This window comes from Bemisia tabaci, chromosome 9, assembly GCF_918797505.1.
Source record: "Bemisia tabaci chromosome 9, PGI_BMITA_v3".
Lineage (NCBI taxonomy): Eukaryota > Metazoa > Arthropoda > Insecta > Hemiptera > Aleyrodidae > Bemisia > Bemisia tabaci.
The window spans coordinates 17,614,528-17,635,403 of record NC_092801.1 but is presented as its reverse complement, the minus strand read 5'-3'; the positions used below and the strand labels follow the sequence as shown (position 1 = coordinate 17,635,403).

The 20,876-nt window shown below is 40.3% G+C and overlaps 1 protein-coding gene across 1 annotated transcript in view; it reads left to right on the top strand.

Moving 5' to 3' along the window:
- The first annotated feature begins 17,240 nt into the window (after positions 1–17,240).
- LOC109034555 (uncharacterized) overlaps positions 17,241–20,876 on the top strand; it is a 134,555-nt gene continuing 130,919 nt past the window's right edge. The window contains exon 1 of the mRNA XM_019047773.2: positions 17,241–17,378. Within this exon, the coding sequence (XP_018903318.2) occupies positions 17,312–17,378 (67 nt within the window). The 5' untranslated portion in view covers positions 17,241–17,311. The remainder of the gene's footprint in view (positions 17,379–20,876) is intronic.

Genomic DNA, 20,876 nt, shown 5'->3' with positions numbered 1-20,876 from the left:
GGTAAAACTATGAATATTTCTCTTCCAATTGGACGTATTTCTACCAAACAGACCTATGTGCAATATGCATGTGAGAAATATGGGGTGTGCTCTAGAAAGCTGCATAAGAAGCAATGTAAAAGTGGGCGTGATTCCTTTTGAAGAATTGGAAAAGCGGGATTTTACATTCTATCAAACAGACCTATGTGCCAACTGAATGCGGAACTCATGAGCCGCGGGCATGGCAAGAGAGCGTTGTGGACAGGGCTCATGAGTTAAAGAGTCCCGCCAACGACCCTCCCGTCGTTCCGGAGCTCGTTCGTTGCCGCTGACGTCACTGGCGCTTTATTATTCTCATTCACTCTTACGCAAAGAGAACTAACGAGCACACCCCACATTTCTCACCTCCACATGGGTCTGTTTGGTAGAAATACGTCCAATTTTCAGATAATTTTGTTCGCAATTTCACTCAAAGTTCCTGAAAGCTTCAGGCAAAAATATTCATAAATTTCCTAAAAAATAAACATTTTAGTGAAGGAGTTTTGGCAACTCTCGACTGTTCGTGCGGCGTTTTTCCTTAGCACGGCGGACTACTTCCCGACACACGGCAGAATCCGAAATGATGGAGACATCACTCACCTCATTATTACTGGCTCCTGTGATATGACAAGTGATCAGTTGATGTTAGAACCCCGTGCTTCTGTTTTACGACGAACCCTGAGGTCGATAAGAACGCTCATATTCTAGGGCTCATCAACCGGTGTGTATTTTCGGTTTTGATATCGGCTGATTCAAGTGTCACAACCTCTATTCGCAAACACCCGCCGACTACTTCCATACATAGTCACTCTTTGATGAGTGGGTTGATGACTTCTTTTATTTGGTCAACCTGGGTGTGAGGCGGGTTGCGTAAATTTCGACAAAGGCGACGATTAATCTCGGCAACTATTCCCATCGCCATCATCTACAGAATGCGCGCTCCGGGAGGTTGTGAGATTTGTCCTTAACCACACATTTTTGGGCGCAAGAAGGATGCTGCTTACGAGATTGAGTCATCTGAGTGTACAGTAAAAAATGTAAATCGACGGTGTAAGTCGGCAATCACATAACTCATTAGCGGTGTCTGAAAATCTCCGCCTCTATATGTTATTTTGTTAAAGGAGAACAAATTGGCATCATTCCTTGAAGTTTTTGCAGAATTTTCTTCCCATGGAGGAGAAAAATCTTTCCGTACTTTCCATGACTTTCCGTGCTTTTCGTGACTTTCCATACTTTTGTGACTTTCCGTACTTTTCGTGACTTTCCGTAAGTTTCGTGTCTTTTCGTTCTTTTTGTGACTTTTTGAACTTTTCGTGACTTTCCGTACTTTTCGTGACTTTCCGTGCTTTTCGTGACTTTCCGTACTTTTCGTGACTTTTCGTATTTGTCATGACTCTTCGTTCTTCTCCACCAATAAGGTTTCACTCAAAACATGTTAAAAATCAAAACGGAATCAACCCAATTTCGAGTCAATAAAACATCTTCGAAAAAAAAACAAGCAGGAAGCTCCAACGCATTCGCGTCGGAAAGCGGCTCTGGCGACGGTAGGTAGTTGTTACGCGTTTACGGTTTCCTTGGTAACCTTTGTTTGCTATCAGCTGATGTCAAGTAGTATGACTAGGAAGCTCCAACCACTGCATTCTTCGAAAAAAGCGCGAAAACTTATAGATTTGAATTTTCAAATTTTAAACGTAAAGTACATTTTTTCCAGTGCGAGATTAAAGCACAGACCCGTTTTGAATTATTGACAGTATCACCATGATTCCAAAAATACACTACACAACATAGCATTCGCTCACAGGAAAAAGATATCAATTAAAATAAAATCAGTCCCCCCTAAACAGCAGAAAATGGCGCCGATTCCCATCAACCAACACGCGGTCTCTCCAATGTAACATGGTCCGTTGATACTCCCCAGCTGGGACCGTCCGATTGTAGCAGCTCTAGTGCAAGCACCAGAGCCGCTAAAATGTCGTGATATTTTATGAGCCGGCAACCCAAGACGGCCGAACACCTATCCGCAGCCAAGACTAACCCGTAGTGACAAGTGACACCCGATGATCCCAAGATATGCGCTTCACAGATCCAACACCACAAACCCGTCGCTCAAGCGAAGTGGACTCCGCTCCGAAGCCTCAACGATCGTTATACCTCTCCATCTTCCCCGCAAACACCTCTCTTCCCGATGACGTAACGGGAAGCGGTCGGACGCTGACGAGCGCACCGGTCTCCGTAACGGCCCGACTTCCCATTCACGACTTGCCCTACTGACTAATCATACTTAAATTGAAATGTTATTGAACTCCGGGTGTGATCGGACATCGGGTGCATTATGTCACGCCCGCTTAAGTGATTGCTCGGTGTGACCTCTCTCCCAGGCTGGGGAATAACAGCGCATGCGCATCGTGGGGTCGCCAAAATTCTCTAGATAAAATATCTATTTTCGCGAAGAGTTGCTAATATTTTTATTTAAAACTCTTGAGGACACTAGAGTGAATTACGCTGGAAATACTGTTAAAATATCAAAGAGGAAAGCTTATTTGCTTTTCGGAAGAGCAGTAATTTTTAAAAGGAAATTTAGCAACTAGCTAATATTCTTGAGGTGTTTTCCCGCAGCACAGCAGTTTGCGTTAGTTTGTGCTCAAATTGGGAGAACCATTATTTGGACCGCGTTTAACAGAATGGAACCAAGCCACATCAGCTATTGCCAAATTTAACTGGGTAAGTAAATTTTTTTACGAGAGAACGTTTGTGCGGATTCCTTTGAAAATTTTAAGGAATTTGCTTCGTACTATGGAGAAAATTCACTATGAAATTTGCACGAAAATCCGCCCAACCGTTTTCTTGTAAAAAATTAATTTGCCCTATTAAATTTGGCAATAGCTGATGTGGCTTGGTTCCTTTCTTTTTAACGCGGTCCATTTTGTAGCGTCATTTCTGTGATACCCTAAACAGAAGCGTCGCACGATGTCCAAATATTTACGAAGTTGTGTAATCGAAGGGCATTACACTGCAACATAGGTCTGGAGTTGTTAGTGGATTCATTGCACGCGTATTGTGCTACACCACCTAGTACAGACATTAAGGAATCCATTTCTGATCTGTTCACCCATCTTAGGATTCGTGGAGATAGTCTTGTAGTTTAAAGTCCCCTTTTAGAGAGAGTCGAGAAAAGTTGGCTCATGTATGTAACAAACGGGAACAATGATCACATTGTTTGAAATTTTTTTATAATCTTTGATTAACGGACCACTAGACAAGGTACGAAGTTAAGCATTCTGATACATGTTTTTTCACCAAAAGTTTACGTAAAACACGATTTTTGCAACAAAAATTACTTAAATTAACTCCTAACCAATATATTCAACGATTCTTGACGCGTGAATTCGAATCTTCCGCTCATTAAAATATAATACGTCGTCTTTCAGTGATACAAGAGGCAGCACCTTTAATTAGTCGAGTTGAGAGAGAAACCAAACACGCAATTTGGCGTGGAACGGCGCGGCTTACCTAGAGAGAAATGATGACGAGGTCTTGAGATGAAAAGGAGAATCCCTCGGCGCGGCGATCGGCATCTAATACATATTAGCGCCTACAAAACTGCACGAATACTTCACGCATTGCATCAAACACAGTGCGGTCGTTGCGGACAGCGTGAAACGGATAGCGCCTACAAGAATGAATGAATACCTCACGCATTGCGGCAAACACAATGCGATCAGCGTGAGACGCATAGCGCCTACAAGACTGCGTGAATACTTCACGCATTGCGTGAAACACAGTGCGGTCTGCAAGGCGCGGCGGCGCGGCGGCGCGGCGGAGGAAGTTAAAATCATTAATCCACATTTATGTTTGTTCTTTCATAATTTTTTCGTTCATTTCCTATGAATGGAAGGCCTTGTCCACACAGAGATAGGTTTACGAAACTTAACTTTCGCGCAAAGTTCCGTGAACTTTTGCTATAGTAGTGTTGACAGGGCTTTCCCAAAAAATGTGTTCAACACGAGAAAACGCGTCTTACGCACCTCTCCCCCGCTGGCACGTTCATTTGATGGTTTTCATTGATGTTTCAAAACGAATGAGAAGGGGGCGGAAAAATACTAGCGGCCCATGGGCGGCAAGTAGGTAAATCCGGCCCTGCTTCAGGCAGGGGTAATTTGGAACACTCTGTATGATTTTTAGAGCTCCATTCTGCCGCGCTAAGGAAGAACGCCATATAAATATTCGAGAGTTGCCAAATTTTCTCCGATAAAACATGTATTTTTGACACAATTCATGCACATTTTTCTTTGAAATTTGTATATATTTTAGATTAAATTGCGTACGAAATTGTCTGAAAATTTTAGAAAATAATATTCACAATTTTCCCAGTAAATTCCCACACATACTGTCCGTTAGGGGAAACCTTACAAAAGTAAGGAAAGGTGATTGAAAAACCGGCACTGCAAGCCCAATCTACTTTCATCAAACACTCAAAAGTATGTTTTCACCTCGTGCTTTTCATACTTACCGGTACTCACAACTAAGAAATTGTAAATAACATTGCAATGGACTCAGTTTTCTTTTTGCACAGTGCAGTGCGTTTACAACATCATATGATTGACATGTTATTTTTCAGCCTGTAATTTTATTCACTTACTATTGAACATGGTAACATTGAGCTTGAGTGACTCAAATTAGAGTACCTTTATAGACAGAGTATGGCCATTCGTTGCTTTTGACAACAGGAAAACTGTGCCGCTTTTTAATTATTCAACGAGTTTTTAGGCTTCATGATGCTCTTACGGCCGTAAATAAACAAACAATATGGCGACCCACCGCAACATTGATAAAAAGCTAAAATTGAAATTGAAGATAGGTGTTTTTACGTCAGAGGAGCAACGAAAGTAAGCACATCATATTATTTTGTTGTGACACAAAATGATAAATATCAAAAACATATCGACCCCAAGGTAGAATAAATATTTCAGGATAAGTAAATTAAATGTAGTGAGGAGAAATTGGAGGGAAAAATAACCGGAAAAATAAATTCCGCAAGAGTCTCGATTGTCCGCGATTTGAGTTATCCGCAAATTTTTCCGTGACTGTGCCAAAACCGCCACAGTTCTACAGCGCGGACTCCTATTTTCTTACAGCAGTCAAGTTTGCCGAAATTTCTTGAGGTAATATTTTTTCAATTCTCTATCATTTACCAAGGTTTAAACAGGTTCTTTTATAATTCAGTCTTTTCAATCCCTTTATACTCGGTTTCATAGCTCAATTTCGTATTATCCGCGGTAGTCTTGGTTCCAATCATCGCGGATAAGCGAGACTCTACTGTAAGTGGTCGTACACCAATTTCTTAATACTTTTGTAGTAGGCGAAATCTTGAATAAAACTTAAAAAAAAAAAAAAAAAAAAAAAAAAAAAAAAAAAAAAAAAAAAAATCACCATGATGAGACATTTTTTTCTTACATTTAATTGAATTACATTAGAACAAAATCTAATCGAGGAGAAGTTGTGAGGACTGTGCTCGAGGTACCACGTGAATGTCGCTTTTCGGGTGTAAGTATTATTCTCTTTTAACGATCTTATGTTTTTGGCCGAGAGAGGTAGCGCTCCTCCCACACTCATCGACACATGCTCTGAAAAATCATATCAACCTCCTCACCAAGATATGTCCTCTGGTGTTAGAAAGATCAAAGCACAAGCTCATTCACGTTACGACCATTCACCCTGAATTTGACTCCACAGCCCTGATTCACAACCTGCACAACGCTCTCATACCAACCCTTCATGCGAACAGTGTTCAACCCATGGGGCCGCAGTTTATCGAAACCGAGCCAAAAACCATGCTTTTTATACTAGATAATTTCAATAACATCCTTAACCTCATTCTGGGCTCTCAAAATTTTGGAAAAGTGGACACTGCCGCCACATCATTCCGAGTTCCAAAAAATGCCTCTGAGTCATTGGTCGGTGAGCAGGAGGCATTCAACCTGCCAACATTCTGTATCCACCTCGAAGTGGAGTTAAAATTAATTTTCATGAATCCGACAAGCCCTTGCGACGAGAATTTCACGATTTCCGATATCCAGTTGCAAGAGGACTCACATTTATCCGAATCTCTTTTCGACCAAGTTCGTGGTTTGTCCCAGAACAACGTATGGAATTCGAGAAATTATTTGATATTTTACGTGGCGAGCGCTTTTCAAGTCCCGCAAATCTTGGAGGAAAATTCTCACGGAGCAGTGGATCGAATTTATTCCCTACGTTACGTGTTCAGATTCATGTGGCGCATGTTCAAGGGCCAGAAAACTCTGATCTGTTTACGAGAGGCGTGTTACCGCTATGACCCATTCTTTGAGAAAATACAGGAATACGTAAAAGGAGGCGAAGATGTGTTTTTCGATTTTTCGTGGCACTCGATGAATGATAAACCACTTACCTATTCCATGGTAGATCTCGAGCCATTTTCTTTAGACTATGGATTGAAGGACTATTGCGCAGCAAACACCGTTGTGCCTTTTCTAATTGCAATTCTTCACGTAGCCGCAAGTCGTAACTGCCGTTTGCATCAGTTTTCAGATGACGTCCATTTTATAAAGGATCCATTTTCTTCACTCGACACTTTGACCCACCTCGAACACCTAGAACTCGGGCTAAAGTATGGGGTGGATTTACACGTCACTGGAATCGGACTCGGTAATCTGGCAAATCTGCGAGACTTCGATGTCACTCCGACTACAGAATCGTGTCAACTTACATTTAGACTCCCGCGCAAAGGCTACGTCCCTCAAGATGTAGTTCCGTTCTATAGCTTCTCACTTACAGTTTGGATATTCATCACTGTGACTCTCCTTATCTTCGCTCTGGTCCATTACACGCTTGTGATTACGTATATAAACATGTTCTGCCGTTCAGACGCCGGAGAGAGCATGTTGGGCCACGAGTTATTTCCAACCCTCATGACGATCTACAGATATGCTCTAGGGATCGGTCAGCCCCGGTTGATAATGGTTGAGTTGATGGTGGGAAAAATTGTTTTCCTCATCGTCGTATTCTCAATGATGATTCTCATAACTCTTTTCCAGAGCGGAATGTTCAGTTTGTTGAGTTCACGGGTGCGATATAGGGACATCGACACGTTCAAGGATATCGAGGACTCCGAGTTTGTGTTGCAGTCTAGCTGTATTGAAATCGACGCGCAGTTTCTTGGTGATGAGTCGGAATTCGGCTGGATTAGACAAAAACTAACCGACAGTTTTAAGTTTATATGCGAAAAATATTATACGTTGTCCCTCTTTATTGACGATGATGATGACATATTGTTGAATGAAACACTGATTGATACCGACGAAAAGAATTTAGTCACGAGAGAAGTTGACGCTATGCTAAAATCCGATGCATTCCTCACAAGGATGAGCACGAAGTATACCGAATTGAACGACTTGGTGTACAAGCACCACTCAACAAAAAAAGAGTACGAATTTCACATTGCGCGTGAACGTCTTTTGAGCTACCCGTTCATGTATTTCATGCCACGGAATGGGTTCTACCGCGAGGTTTTGAATGATGCATTATTCCGTCTGATGGAGACGGGCATTTTATACCTGGAAATTGCAGAAACTACGCCAGTGGATTTCAGTAAATATCGAGCGAGGGAAAATGACGATGAGGCTAGACCTTTCACTTTGACTGATCTGAGGCTTGCGTTTTTCTTGCTCTTTATTGGATGGGCTTTAGGTGCTTTCTGCTTTATTATAGAACTACTTTGACTTGTGTGCACAGTAAAGTAACATTCTCATTTTCAATGGGCCTATTGCAAACTTTTGCTAGAGCAGAAAGTAAGAGTCGTCACTCATAGAATGTCTCAAAATTCACGATGAGCGCATCGGCAAAATCTGAAAGGAACTCTTTACTACGCAATTCGCATAAAAAAATGTGCGTTTTTTCGAGCTCCCCGCCTCAAAAACGATACCAAGGCACGGGTGAACATATCGTTGGAGGAGTCATTCCATCCAACCCCTGCTCACGAGGATACTATACGCAATATTCGACATAGCCGACGCCAATCCGTCAAAACACATGTGACGGGACGATGATTCTAACCACCTCATGAAAATCGGCGTGTTTACAATTCTACATTCACATTTTTCTCGCGTTGATGGATATCCGCCTTGATTGACCTCATGCTCTTCTCAACTTTGCGCGCGGAAGCGTCGGCCATGTTAACCAGGGATTGTATAGAACGACTCCTCTAAAGAAATGTTCACCTGTGCCGTAGTATCCTTTTTGAAGCGGGAAGCTTAAAAAAACGCAAATTTCTTACGCAGATTGTGAGGTTAGGAGTGTATTTCAGAGTTTGCCCATGTGCTCATCGTGATTCTTGAAACATTATCTATGAGGAACATCTCTTATTTTTGCTGTAGCACAAGTTTCCAACAGGCCCATTATTATTTAATCAGCATATTAGGATTATTTAATCTGAGTATTTTATAATAATATTAATGTGTGAAATTAAGGATAAGTTTCCAAATTTGGAAAATCATGATACTGTTGTGTGTTATGTTGTGTGATTTGTACACTAGAGGGTGCACCCCCTGGCCGTTTCCCGGCCTAACCCTCCTATGCGCTTCGCGCGAATTTATTTATTGGGGAAAGAGGTGCAGTAGGTCTTAATTTATTATCCCGTCTGGTCGTTGGTGACTTTTCTTCTACGTACATTTCAAACCACATTGTCATACTCCCATTAATAGCACGACTGATCTGTAATTTCCACTTTTTTGCAATTTTTCTTTGGAGATTCACTAAGTCTTTATATACGTCAAATCCATCATTAATGTTCGGATAGGTGAGACTGAAATGGTAATCCAAACATCAATATTAAAAAAAACGGTCATGATGTACGCGCTATGGACTCATTACCGAAAATATCAAAGAGTTATTCAAAAGGTGTTTTGAAATTTTGCCAGATGGATTCATATCATATTTTTTTATTATTTAGTTGTTCCTGTTGGCCTCAATACATGATTTTACCACTAAGGATACAACTTACTGCTTTTATCCTGTGCCAGAATTTATTTGAAGTTATTACGAACATCATATTGTCGTGCTAGGGAAAAACACCTTTTTCCCTAGCATTTCTGATGAAGCCAAATTTCCTCTGATGAGCTTTTTTTTTTTTTTTTGAAAAACTTGAGAATATTTTTTTCCGATCTTTTGAAGAAATGTATTTGCAACTCTATATGAAATATCTGAACATTTCAAGGAAAAATATTCTTAACTTTCCCTAAGAATGTATGCTTTAAGGAAGGTAATTTGGATACGTTCAGATGCTTAAAAAGCTTCTTTCCAGAACGGCGGCATAGTTTCAAGTCCATTCGGACAGTAGCGTGGCGTGCTTTGCGATATATCGATTGGTAATTAAGCCATTTAATCCTATGGTAAAGAATCGATTATTAAGGTGTTCGCTGCGAACCCCCTATTTATCGATCCTTTTCCATAGGTTTAAATGGCTTAACAATCGATGCATCGCAATTCACGCCACGCCACTGCATTCGGATTAATAAAGAAATTCTTTTGAGCAGTGGTGAGGAGTAAATGGTCGATTATCGATATTTTCCCTCCGAAACTATAGTAAAGAATCGATTGTTAAGTTGCTCGTTGCGAACACCCTGTCTATCGATTATTTTCTATAGGTTTAAATTGCCGATCAATCGATAAATCGCAAAGCACGCTACGCCACTGCTGCTTTTGAGGGGCCCGCCTCCCCCCCCCCCCCCGCCAATTTGATCACTTTGCAAGAGCGGTAAAACTAATTTTAAGGCCTTTTGTTTCGTCTCCGGTTGTAATAAAACACTCATTACACATTTTAAACATTAATGGCCGTTTAACATTCTACCGTGCTAAAGAAGAACGCCGCGGAAACATTAGAATGTTGCCAAATTGCCCACGATAAAATACTCATTGCTTAAGGAAAGTTATGCACATGCACATTTCTTTCAATATTCAGATACCCTTCATCAAATGACAAATATCTTTCTCTGGAATGTTTGGGGGAAAATTCGCAAGTTTCCCAGAATACGAAAGTAGACTATGAAAACACGTAAACGAGAAATCGGTAAAAATGTTGGTTGGTACTATTTTAAAGGACGGTTAAAAAAGTGGAAGACCTTTGAGCTCCGATGAAAGTTAATTAGTAAGTAGCGCACTATTATTACAGAATGATAAGAATGGTGGGGAAGACTGGAGCTCCCATCTAGATCCATCCTGTTATGTATGAATGAGAAAAAGTGTACGAGGTGTGAAAGGAAAAATGACAAAAGAAAATAACACAATTAAAAGTGATTTTGTAATATCCCTAATTTTCCTGTAACAGAAGACATAGAATGCCAAAAGTCCTGCTCTCCTGAATAATTAATTAGTTTTATCTAATAAAACTTTGTCTCATTAACACCTCCGTAAATTCAATTTGTATACCATACATATAAATGTTTATAAATACAATTTGTTCAAAAAAGAAATAAAGAAATACATAAATAGTGGTAATAGGATAAGTTTTAACATTTAAACCCTGACACGTTTGGTGGTAGAGGATACATACATTTTGGAAGGAATTTTCGAAAACTTAAAATTAAATTTTGAGATGCAGTTTGCTAGTTAGTTAGATTGATGGAGGGCGATCAGCAGCTTAGGCTATTTAGATATATAAGGATGTGGATAGTAATATATTTTGAACGTAATGAAATGAATAAATACACAAGGTCTCTAAGAAAATGTCTTCTTCTTCTTCTTCTTCTTCTTCTTCTACCTTCTGACTAGGGCCGTGACCCTGTTTGTCTAGCCTCTGAATTAGTACATAGATATGACAAATAAAATATGATGGGGATGAGAGGGGATTAATTCTCTGGGGATGAAAGGCAGCTCTGTGTCCATCTCTTGGGCGGTCGTCCGGAAGAAAATGTGCTTTGGTAAAAAAAAAAACAAAAAAACAAAAAAAAAAAACTTGGCAACGTTTAACGGGCCATACGCTTTTTTTTCTTAAGGCAGCACTGCCGAGGAATCTCGTAATTGGGATGAGAGCCTCACACATTTTTCTCAGATGCTCAAAACACTCGAGAAGGCGAGTTATTCATCGCGTGTGCTTATTATTCGGACGTATTTATGCTAAAAGGAGCCATGTCACACGCAATCCCTATGCACATAGCTCCTTTCAGCAAAAATATGTTCATTTCCCCTCCTTCCCGCTAATTTTTATCTCGATTTGGAAGAAATTTAGAAAGTTCGATCGAGGTTTGCTAATTAAATATCTGTGATGGTAAACATTGGAGCGATTTATTGATTTGATAAGATACCAACCGGTATTACTGTTGCTGATGCTCTCCGGTAATTGCTTCGATCCTCAGCGATCAGCTAATATGCCTCCCTGTTGCCACACGAATGAAAAAAAAAACTGATGATAATAGTTTTATTCACTGTCAAGTACAGTTAATGCCTCATAAAAAACGCCTTAGAAGGTCAAACCAACTATAAATCGATATCGATTCTATTGACAATATGGATCGTATTCGACAGTGGTCCGATGTATCGTTTGATTCAAAACAGTACGACATAACCTCCAAAAAAACTTTCCCGATTTAAGATGGAAAAGCTGAAAATGAGAAAATTCTTAACAATTTCACTTTTCATTGCCATTTGAGACCCAAAAGTATAAAAAATCTCTCTCAGTCCCGCTCCCTCAGATTTCCAAGTTGACTTTTGAGGCTATGTTTGCATCTGGAACCAATCGATATCGATAAAATCTCACCTGTCTGATGTATCGAATACGATCTATAGACGGCAACCGTCGAGCGATTTTTCCTAGCTTGCAACGTTTGAAAGCCTCTGGTGACATTTCTTTTCTAGAAAAAAGGTGGAAGAAGAAACTAACCGAAATATATCCGTCAAATATTTTGGAAATATTTTGGAAAAAGAAAATAATGTATAGTCAAAGATTCCAAGAAATTATTCTTTTTTTCAGAATAAAGCTAAGGGGAGGGTGGGGGAGTGAATTGTTTTTTTCTAAGCCAGCTACAAGCTACAGAAGCACACTAAATGTATACTTTTGTTCTTTATTTTGCAGCAGAGAATGTCCTCAGCCATAATTATCTTCTCCCACAACGGAGGCAACACCATTTTTTCAAGCTGAAGAATTTTTTTGTCTGTAAAAGGTCCGATTTTTCAGGACACCTGATTATGACCAGGTTTCCACCCGATCCACCCGGATCCAACCAGGTTAATCCTCCTGATTTCGGGGCTATCTGAACCACTATGACTACGAATACTACACCTAGTCTCCATACATCCCTCTCCTGAAAAGATTCGAATTGGGCACTCGAGATTCGTCTCTCAGGCTGCGCGTATTTTAATTTTCTTTTTATTCCTGTGAAAGTAACAGCAGAAACAGACAAGACTTGATTGAAGAATTCAATGTCACTGAGGGACAGTAATGAGCTGAAGATGAGCAAAATTAGTGTGATGAGGCAACCATGCACTCAGCACACATTGTAGGCTTAGAATATCGCTCAGTTAAGAGGGCGCAGCATTTTGCGTGATAGGTTGTGCGGTAAAAAAGTGAATTTATAATAGCAAAGAAGAACTGACTAGGCGTGTCACAAGCTACAACTCTCTATCTGTATCGGTTTGTCCTGACAGATAATACAATAATATGTCCGCTTTCTTTCGCGTGTGAGTAACATCTTGTTCGGTTCCTCCGAGTTTGGAAGACTGGAATCTTGGATTCTAAGGGAAAGAAATTATAATGGTCATCTACGAAATCGAAAATTAATCGAATCACTTGTGCACCGTAATTAATGGTATTTATCTTAAGGAGGCAATCTCGGAATATTAGTCGTTTGAGGGTGATATTGCTTTGCTACTGGATGATCTACATTTTTTCCAAATTTCAACATAACACCAGACATTATCTATTTTACAAAAAATATCACAAAAAGTGATACTGCATTTCGATAAATCGATATTTTCTGGCAAAAATTAATTCTCTGATTCAAAATTCATTGGAATTCTATGTTTTGTGAAAGTTTTGGCCCTTGTGCGGGGGCGCCGAGGGCGATTTTATTTTTAAAACCAGGGCCGGATTAAGGGGGTGGCCACATGGGCCGCGGCTCATGGCGGCAAATCTATAGGGGGCGGCAAATTTTGCAATTTTTATAAATGTAGGTATAAAAAAAATCGGATTTAGAAAAAAAAATTACAAACGAGAAATGGCGACAAAATCTCTCATTTCCTGAGAGTACAGTAATTTCTAATTTTGTCGTTTTTCAGTGATACAAGAGACAGCACCTTTAATTAGTCGAGTTGAGAGAGAAACCAAACACGCAATGTGGCCTGGAACGGCGCGATTTACCTAGAGAGAAATGATGACGAGGACTTGCGATGAAAAGAAGCCCTCGGCGCGGCGATCGGTATGTAACACATATTAGCGCCTACAAGACTGCACGAATACTTCACGCATTGCATCAAACACAATGCGGTCATTGCGGACAGCGTGAAACGGATAGCGCCTACAAGATTGCGTGAATACCTCACGCATTGCGGCAAACACAGTGCGACCAGCGTGAAACGCATAGCGCCTACAAGACTGCGTAAATACTTCACGCATTGCGTCAAACACAGTGCGGTCTGCGAGGCGCGGCGGCGCGGCGGAGGAAGTTAAAATCATTAATCCACATTTATGTTTGTTCTTTCATAATTTTTTCGTTCATTTCCTATAAATGGAAGGCCTTGTCCACACAGAGATAGGTTTCCGAAACTTAACTTTCGCGCAAAGTTCCGTGAACTTTTGCTATAGTAGTGTTGACAGGGCTTTCCCAAAAAATGTGTTCAACACGATTGGCACACACAATTTGGCTCACCCTGGAGTCCAATGGGGCTGAATCCTGGGAACATGAAATTCGGTTAGGTATCCTCCAAGTTGAGAAGACTGGAGTCATGGACTCTAAGAGAAAGAGATTATGATGATCATCTACGAAATCGAAAACTATAGTAATAATTTGTGCATTGTAATTAATTGTGACCAAGCCATCTCGGATATTAAAAACTATAAGTTTCTGTACGGTTTATTCTCCGAAAAAGGTATTTTTTGTGATTATTAGGAATTTTTTTACTATTAATTACCTAATGAGAGATTTTCGACTATCCACCCCTTGATAAGGGTGTCGAAGACTGAGTAGATAGAGTAGATAGAGTAGATATCCACTGAGTAGATAGAGTCCCTTTGTAGAGAGAGTTGAGACAACGCGGCTTATAGGCGTCACAAACGGGAATATATTAAAGATTACACGTATCGGACGTTTTTTGTAATCTTTGATCAACCCATTCCAAAATTTCTGTCTCCGTTTCCTCTTTCATTCCTTTTATTTCTTGCTGTACCCTCAATTCCCCGGTCCATTCCGGTTTATAATCTTTGCAATCGGTGAAAATGTAATCTTTATTCCCGTTTGTGACACTGTGGAGGCCCAAAATGCGGGAAACAATCAGAAATGGATTCACATTGTCTTAACTCTCAGTATAAAGGAACTCAAATCAAAGGGTTGAAGTTTTTGAGATTGAGGTTATGTTTTTGTTAACGATTGAACCATCAGATATATCGTTCCATCGAATGACGTCGTCACCAAATCAGCGTATCAAAGATGGCATCTGCTAAATATCAAGTCAGTGCACATAGCAGAGGTCAGATCTCAAACGAGCAAGATGTTCAAAAGGTAAAGAATCTGCTCTCGCTCAAAACGGAACCTTGTCGTGGCGAGTGCGGGTGTAGTAGGTGTTCAACCGCGAAGATTACATAAATCTGAGCGACAGGCGTTCAGTCGGGTCACCGCTAGAAAATGCCGCAAGTCAGCTATGAGCTTGAGCCGTTCTTCACAACATTTTGACGTATCTGTGCGTTCCTTTGACGCACATGGGTAACCATTCGAGCTCTTTGTTACTTTGAAATGTCACTAGGTTTCTCTGAAAACACTTGGCAAATTTAAAAATCTATAGAAGGTTATTAAGCTGAAATTATTGACTTATCGACGTTTTTTACAAATTTCCTATATCTATCTTACTTCAGGAAATATTGAATGGGTAAACTTACTTTCTGGACGACCCGCATACCTAGTGGTCTGTTTTCATATTCTGGCGTTTAAGTCTTTCGCGCTAGGAATCATTCATGGGTCAACATTGACTGCAGTGTTCGAAATGGTTACAATTCCATTATCAACCGGAGACAAAAATTAAATAAAAATGAGTTGTCAATTTGCTGTTATTGTGAGACCTAAAGTTTTCAAAAGGACTTGTCGATCGATCAAATTTTGGGTTTAATCAACCCAAATTGTAGGTTACTCTAGAGCACCTGAGGATGAAGGCAGCGTCCTGCGGGCTGATTGTTGACATTGATAGACTGTTAGACAAAGCGATAGACAAAGAAGACATAGGGAGTATGAAACGATCCTATCGATTTAATTGGTTATTTCACATAGACTAAGGGTGTAGTGATGGAATAACTATGGGGTCTCTCGTGGGTTGCCGTTAGTTAGTCTATAACCTACTTATTTTGTCCAATGCAACCACCCGCTTCCACCAATAGGATCCCTTCATATCTCTTTTGTCTTCTTTGTCTATAGCTTTGTCTATCGGTTTCAATAATCAGCCCGCGACAAATGCGCTGATCAAGAGGGTACAGACCGCCGGAAAAATAAATTATAACAGGAAGTCTGCGACGTCGCAAACAGGGGAGGCTTCCGTCCTCGCACACTTTTGCGAGCATTATCATCCTCACACACATTCCAAATTTCATACTCGCACACTTATACTTTGCCACACGTTTGCATGTGTATGAAGTTGCAACACTGTAAAAAATATGAAGGAAACGATATGTGTTACTCACCAGTTGTCATTTTTCAAATCAAGTCATCGTCATTTTCTTCGTCAATGTTATCAGGATAAGTTGCTTTTTTGAAGCTGAGCATGCGTTTTTCTTCTCCTATTCTTCGCAAGAATTGCAAAGTTGCTATATACTTATAGGTGTAGTAAGTAGGTGTATAAAATTTGCGTAAGCTTTGCAGAGATACGTGGTTTCGCTCTATTGTCATCGCTTGCCGTTGTTTGTCTATTACCTACCTCCTATGTCCATTGCAACCACCCGCTTCCGCTCTTTGTCTATCGCTTTGTCTATCAATGGAGATGTTGCATGTGTGAGGAATTTGCGATTTGACTGTTGATTCTTATGTAAAAGTTCGCGAGAAACACGATGGTGCCACTGGTTTTCTCTGAAATAATCTCCCAAGCTTAAAAAAAGCTCTTAAGTTGAGGCCAAAATGGAGGGGATATACCACGCTACCCTGAGAGTCCACGTCCACATCAAAGCAAAGTCTCCATGCAAAGATAGGGAGCAAATACATTATCAGGGTTGCCGTGTTTTCAGTTTTAGAGTCCCCAAATAAAGTGGCAACCCTGCTAATGTATTTGCTCCCTATCTTTGCATGGAGAGTTTGATTTCGATGTAGAGGTGGACTCTCAGGATAGCGTGGGATATCCCCTCCATTTTTGCCTCACTTTGAGAGCTTTTTTGAGCTTGGGAGTTGATTTCAGAGAAAACCAGTGGCACCATCGTGTTTCTCGCGAACTTTTACATATGAATCGATAGTCAAATCGCAAATTCCTCACACATGCAACATCTCCATTCTACTGGTAGTGCGATCAGAACTCTTGTTTAACAATGTATCAAGAAACATAAAGGTGTGATCTCCGGTAAAACGAGAACTAAAAAGAGAATGAACCTATGAGGCCGGGACTTCGGAGCGAATACAGGGCCCGGCCTTCTGGTCAATAAAATGAACTATTTTCAGTTGCATATTCTGCACATATTTTAAGTTATTTATTGATACCAGTTACTTTTTTCCAAGCTTTTCGATCTCTCACGGTGTCCGGCCTCCATTTTGGCCTCACTTGAGAGCTTTTTTTGAGCTTGGGAGTTGATTTCAGAGACAACCAGTGGCACCATCGTGTTTCTCTGCGAACTTTTACACAAGAATCAATGGTCAAATCGCAAATTCCTCACACATGCAACATCTCCATTTCAACAATCAGCTCGCTGAGATGGTCCAACGCCGAGGAAGTTCCTCCACTTAGCGGCGGTCGGAGTCTGCCGGCGAGAAACCGGGTGGAACTGAAACCGATCTTGGACTTGGAGGGCCCACGGGGGCCCCCGTCCGGGGCCCAACACGAGGGCCTCCGCCGACCGCCGCGCACCAGTCTTCACCTATACACCATGTCGAGTGCTTCGCGGTCGTATCGCGGTGTGTTGTGCTTGTCCATTGCCGCAGTTCTGTCCTCCGGTAGGTCCCAGCTCACCTTCTTCACTCGTAGTCCGAGCTCAGAACATCCTAAGTGCCAACTATGATTTCGCCCGTGGTTCCGCACCGGAAAGAGATCACATGCCCTCGCTTCACGAAATTTTCGTTTTGAAAATTTCCACGGTTGCGCACGGAAAAAACGTTCGGTTCATACTGAACTCCGACTTTTTCGGTTTCGATAAAACTGGAAAAAACACATTGGATCAAGAGTCCAGACTCTTAAAAACATCGACAAGAAAAAATACTCTTGATTCAATCAGATTTAGGCTTAAATCAAGAACCAAGCCTCTTAATTTGAGCGGATTCCCTTTTGATTTAAGCTAAAATCTGATTGAATCAAGAGTATTTTTTCTTGACGATGTTTTTAAGAGTCTGGACTCTAGATCCAATGTGTTTTTTTTTCCAGTGAACCGGAGTTTCAGGTCGCAAACGGACTGTGTTTAGCAGAAAGGAACTATGCCACAACAGTTATTGCCGAATTTGACTGGATCATTTTATTTTGTACAGGAGAACGTTTGTGCGAATTCCTTTGAAAATTTTAAGGAATTTACTCCCTACAATGCAGAAAATTCACTGAAATATGCAAAAAAAATCTGAAATTACCAATTTCATGTAAAAAATTAAAATTCGCCCATTACGTGCGGCAGTAGCTGATGTGGATTGGTTCCTTTCTGCTTAGCGCGATCCAAATAATGCTCTCCCTTCCTGAGGCGCCATGCTCCAATTGCGCCTAAAAATCGGGCTTTGGCACCTAAAAATTTGGAAAGCCGAGCCATCTTGGTGCCGAAGAGAGTTGGCATGCTTAGTCGATTTTTTAAACTTAATACTTCATACACCTATGCATATTAATATATTTAATTTGCTCCTAAAATATTGTAGATGGCTCCTAAAAATTGGTTTACCAGAAAAAAAGGCTTCCGAAGTTCTAGAGGGAAGGCACATCACTGGTCACAGATGCCGATTCAGCTGAACAAAAAGCTAACCCTATGACCGAGGTTTTTTCCATGGCAATTTTCAATTTTTTGGAAATCACTATTTTCCGCCCCCCTTTTTTTTAAAGTATGTTTATTTCTGAAAAAAAAAATAATTTTTAGCCAAAACCCATCCACGGAAGCAACTTTTTCACCGCAGCTACTTTTTGTGAGTTGAGTCGATAGTAAAGAATTTATTTTGATGGAAAAATCTCTCTAAGAGATCTAAAAAAATAGTTATGAGCGGTTCAAAAATGTTATGCTTTTATATTTGCCATGAAATTGAGGAATTTTTTTTTTTCATTAATAGCCGGCAGTTTTGCGACCTGGACGTGCTAAATTAAAATTTTTAATTGCTCCTTCTCAAAGGTAGGTCTTTTAAATCCCCAACTTCAAACCGTCTTAGTTCCGGTTAAAATAGAAATTTTCCGGTTTTTTTGCACAAAAGTGCTTACAGAATTTTTTCTGTCCTCTATTGTCTGGAGCAAAGTTTTTAGTTTTTGCGGAAAAAGGTCTTTTTCTCTTGAAATTGTCACAATGGACCACTAGACAAGGTAAGAATTTAAGCGATCTGATACATGTTTCTTAACCAAAATTTCACGTGGAAAACGATTCACACAACGAAAATTACGGAAACCAACTCCTAACGAAGATATTAACGTTTTTTTTCACATTGGTTACGAGGAATTTCAACTGCCCGCTGACAAGAAACTCAAAGCTCTACGTGAGTCAAATCGCGCACTACAACGGGTTCAGCAAGCTTCTTAAACGAGCAATGTTCATTTCCCACCATGTGTTGTTCAAATTATTGGTAATTTGCTATAGCTGAGTCAAAGTGTCAAGATTGAAGTTGAAGATTTTTACATCGCAGAGACTGTCATGATAAACATTTAGCGCGCGATGTGAATCACGTAGAGCATTGAGTTTTCATGAGCGGGTGGTTTGAATTCACGCATCAAGAATCATTAAATATCTTCGTCAGGAGTTGATTTTGGTAATTTTCGTTGTGCGTATCGTGTTCTACGTGAAATTTTGGTTGAGTAACATGTATCAGAATGCTAAAATTCGTACCTTGTCTAGTGGTCCATTCTCCATGATTTCGCGGATGTTCGCACGTAAAAATTTGGAGGGTCCCTTCCCGCGTCGCCGCCTTATTTTTGAAAGTAAGTTGCCATTTTTCGGATACAAGATTTCCTTATACGCACTACCTTTTGGTACGTATACTTTCCTCAACGATGGCTTGAGTTGATTCATAATAAAAATAAAACAAAAATGATTTTTTGGGCGCTTTTGATTGTCAGATACGCATTTTTCTTGACATTGTTATGTCATACTTTTATTTTTGTATCATATTGGCACTTAGGATGTTTGAGTCATTTTTACATACTCTTTGTTGAAGAAGCTTTGATTTCAGAGCAACCGAAATTCTCTGAAAGTCAAATTGCAAATTTTTAAGAGTGTTTTATAAATATTTTCGCGCAAAAAGCTTTTCAAAATATTAAACCTTGACAGAAAAATTTCCATCTTACGAAGACTAATCTCGAATTTATCGATGACATAGGAACAAATCGGACAAATAAAGGTTTCCTGAAACCTCTGTTAATCAAAGATAAACTATAAACTACACGGAAAAAAATCAAGGTAGGGTTCGGCACTACCTATGGGTAGTTTTAAGGTCGGTAGTCCTGAGGAACAGAACATGTATTCGTCAACGCTACCTCTCGCTGTTCGTAGCGCCTACCCGCCGCTTGACTGCAACACACACGGCAAGCTTGTCTCCACAAGTAGAATTTCTCTTGCGGAAGGCTAGAATGTCCGGGATGCGTATGCGCCGTGGACTGCTCGACTACGTCATCGTATTCGCCTCGGACGAGGAAAGGAAACATGGCTGCCCCGCGTCGCGTTGCCCAGTCCGGCACTTTACTTAAAGTAATAGTTTAATACTATGAGAAAAGAATCAACACCCAAAAACTCAGATTTTTCCTTGACATTAGCAAGCTGGCCAGGTTGGCCTAGTGGTTAGCGCGTCTGACTCTAGACCCATAGATCCCGGGTTCGAATCCCGGTGGTGGCGACAAATTTTCACCGAACTGACGAGTGGATCTGCAGAAACAGATTCTACTCGACCATAATGCCTGAAAATTTGAAAGCCGGAGCTATGGAGCATGAATGTTCTAAAAGTCCCCCTGATGCCCGTTGACAATCAAATAATTTCTTTGTAAAAACTCGTGTCTATAGCTAGCTATGGCTTCCTGAGCAACAAAAAAAAAAAAAAAAAAAAAAAAAAAAAAAAAAAAAAAAACAGGAAGAAAAGCCAAATAAACTGCAAGAAAAATTTAAAAAAATAAAAAATTAAAAAAAAATAAAAATAATTGAAAAAACTATATTGTGTGCAGTGAAATTATACTCTACGGGTATAATTAGATTTTTTCGCACATTTTGGCAACTTTGCATCAAGTAGGCTTTAGCCCTGCCGGATCTATCCTTGGAGCCTTCTGTTTCTGTGCCT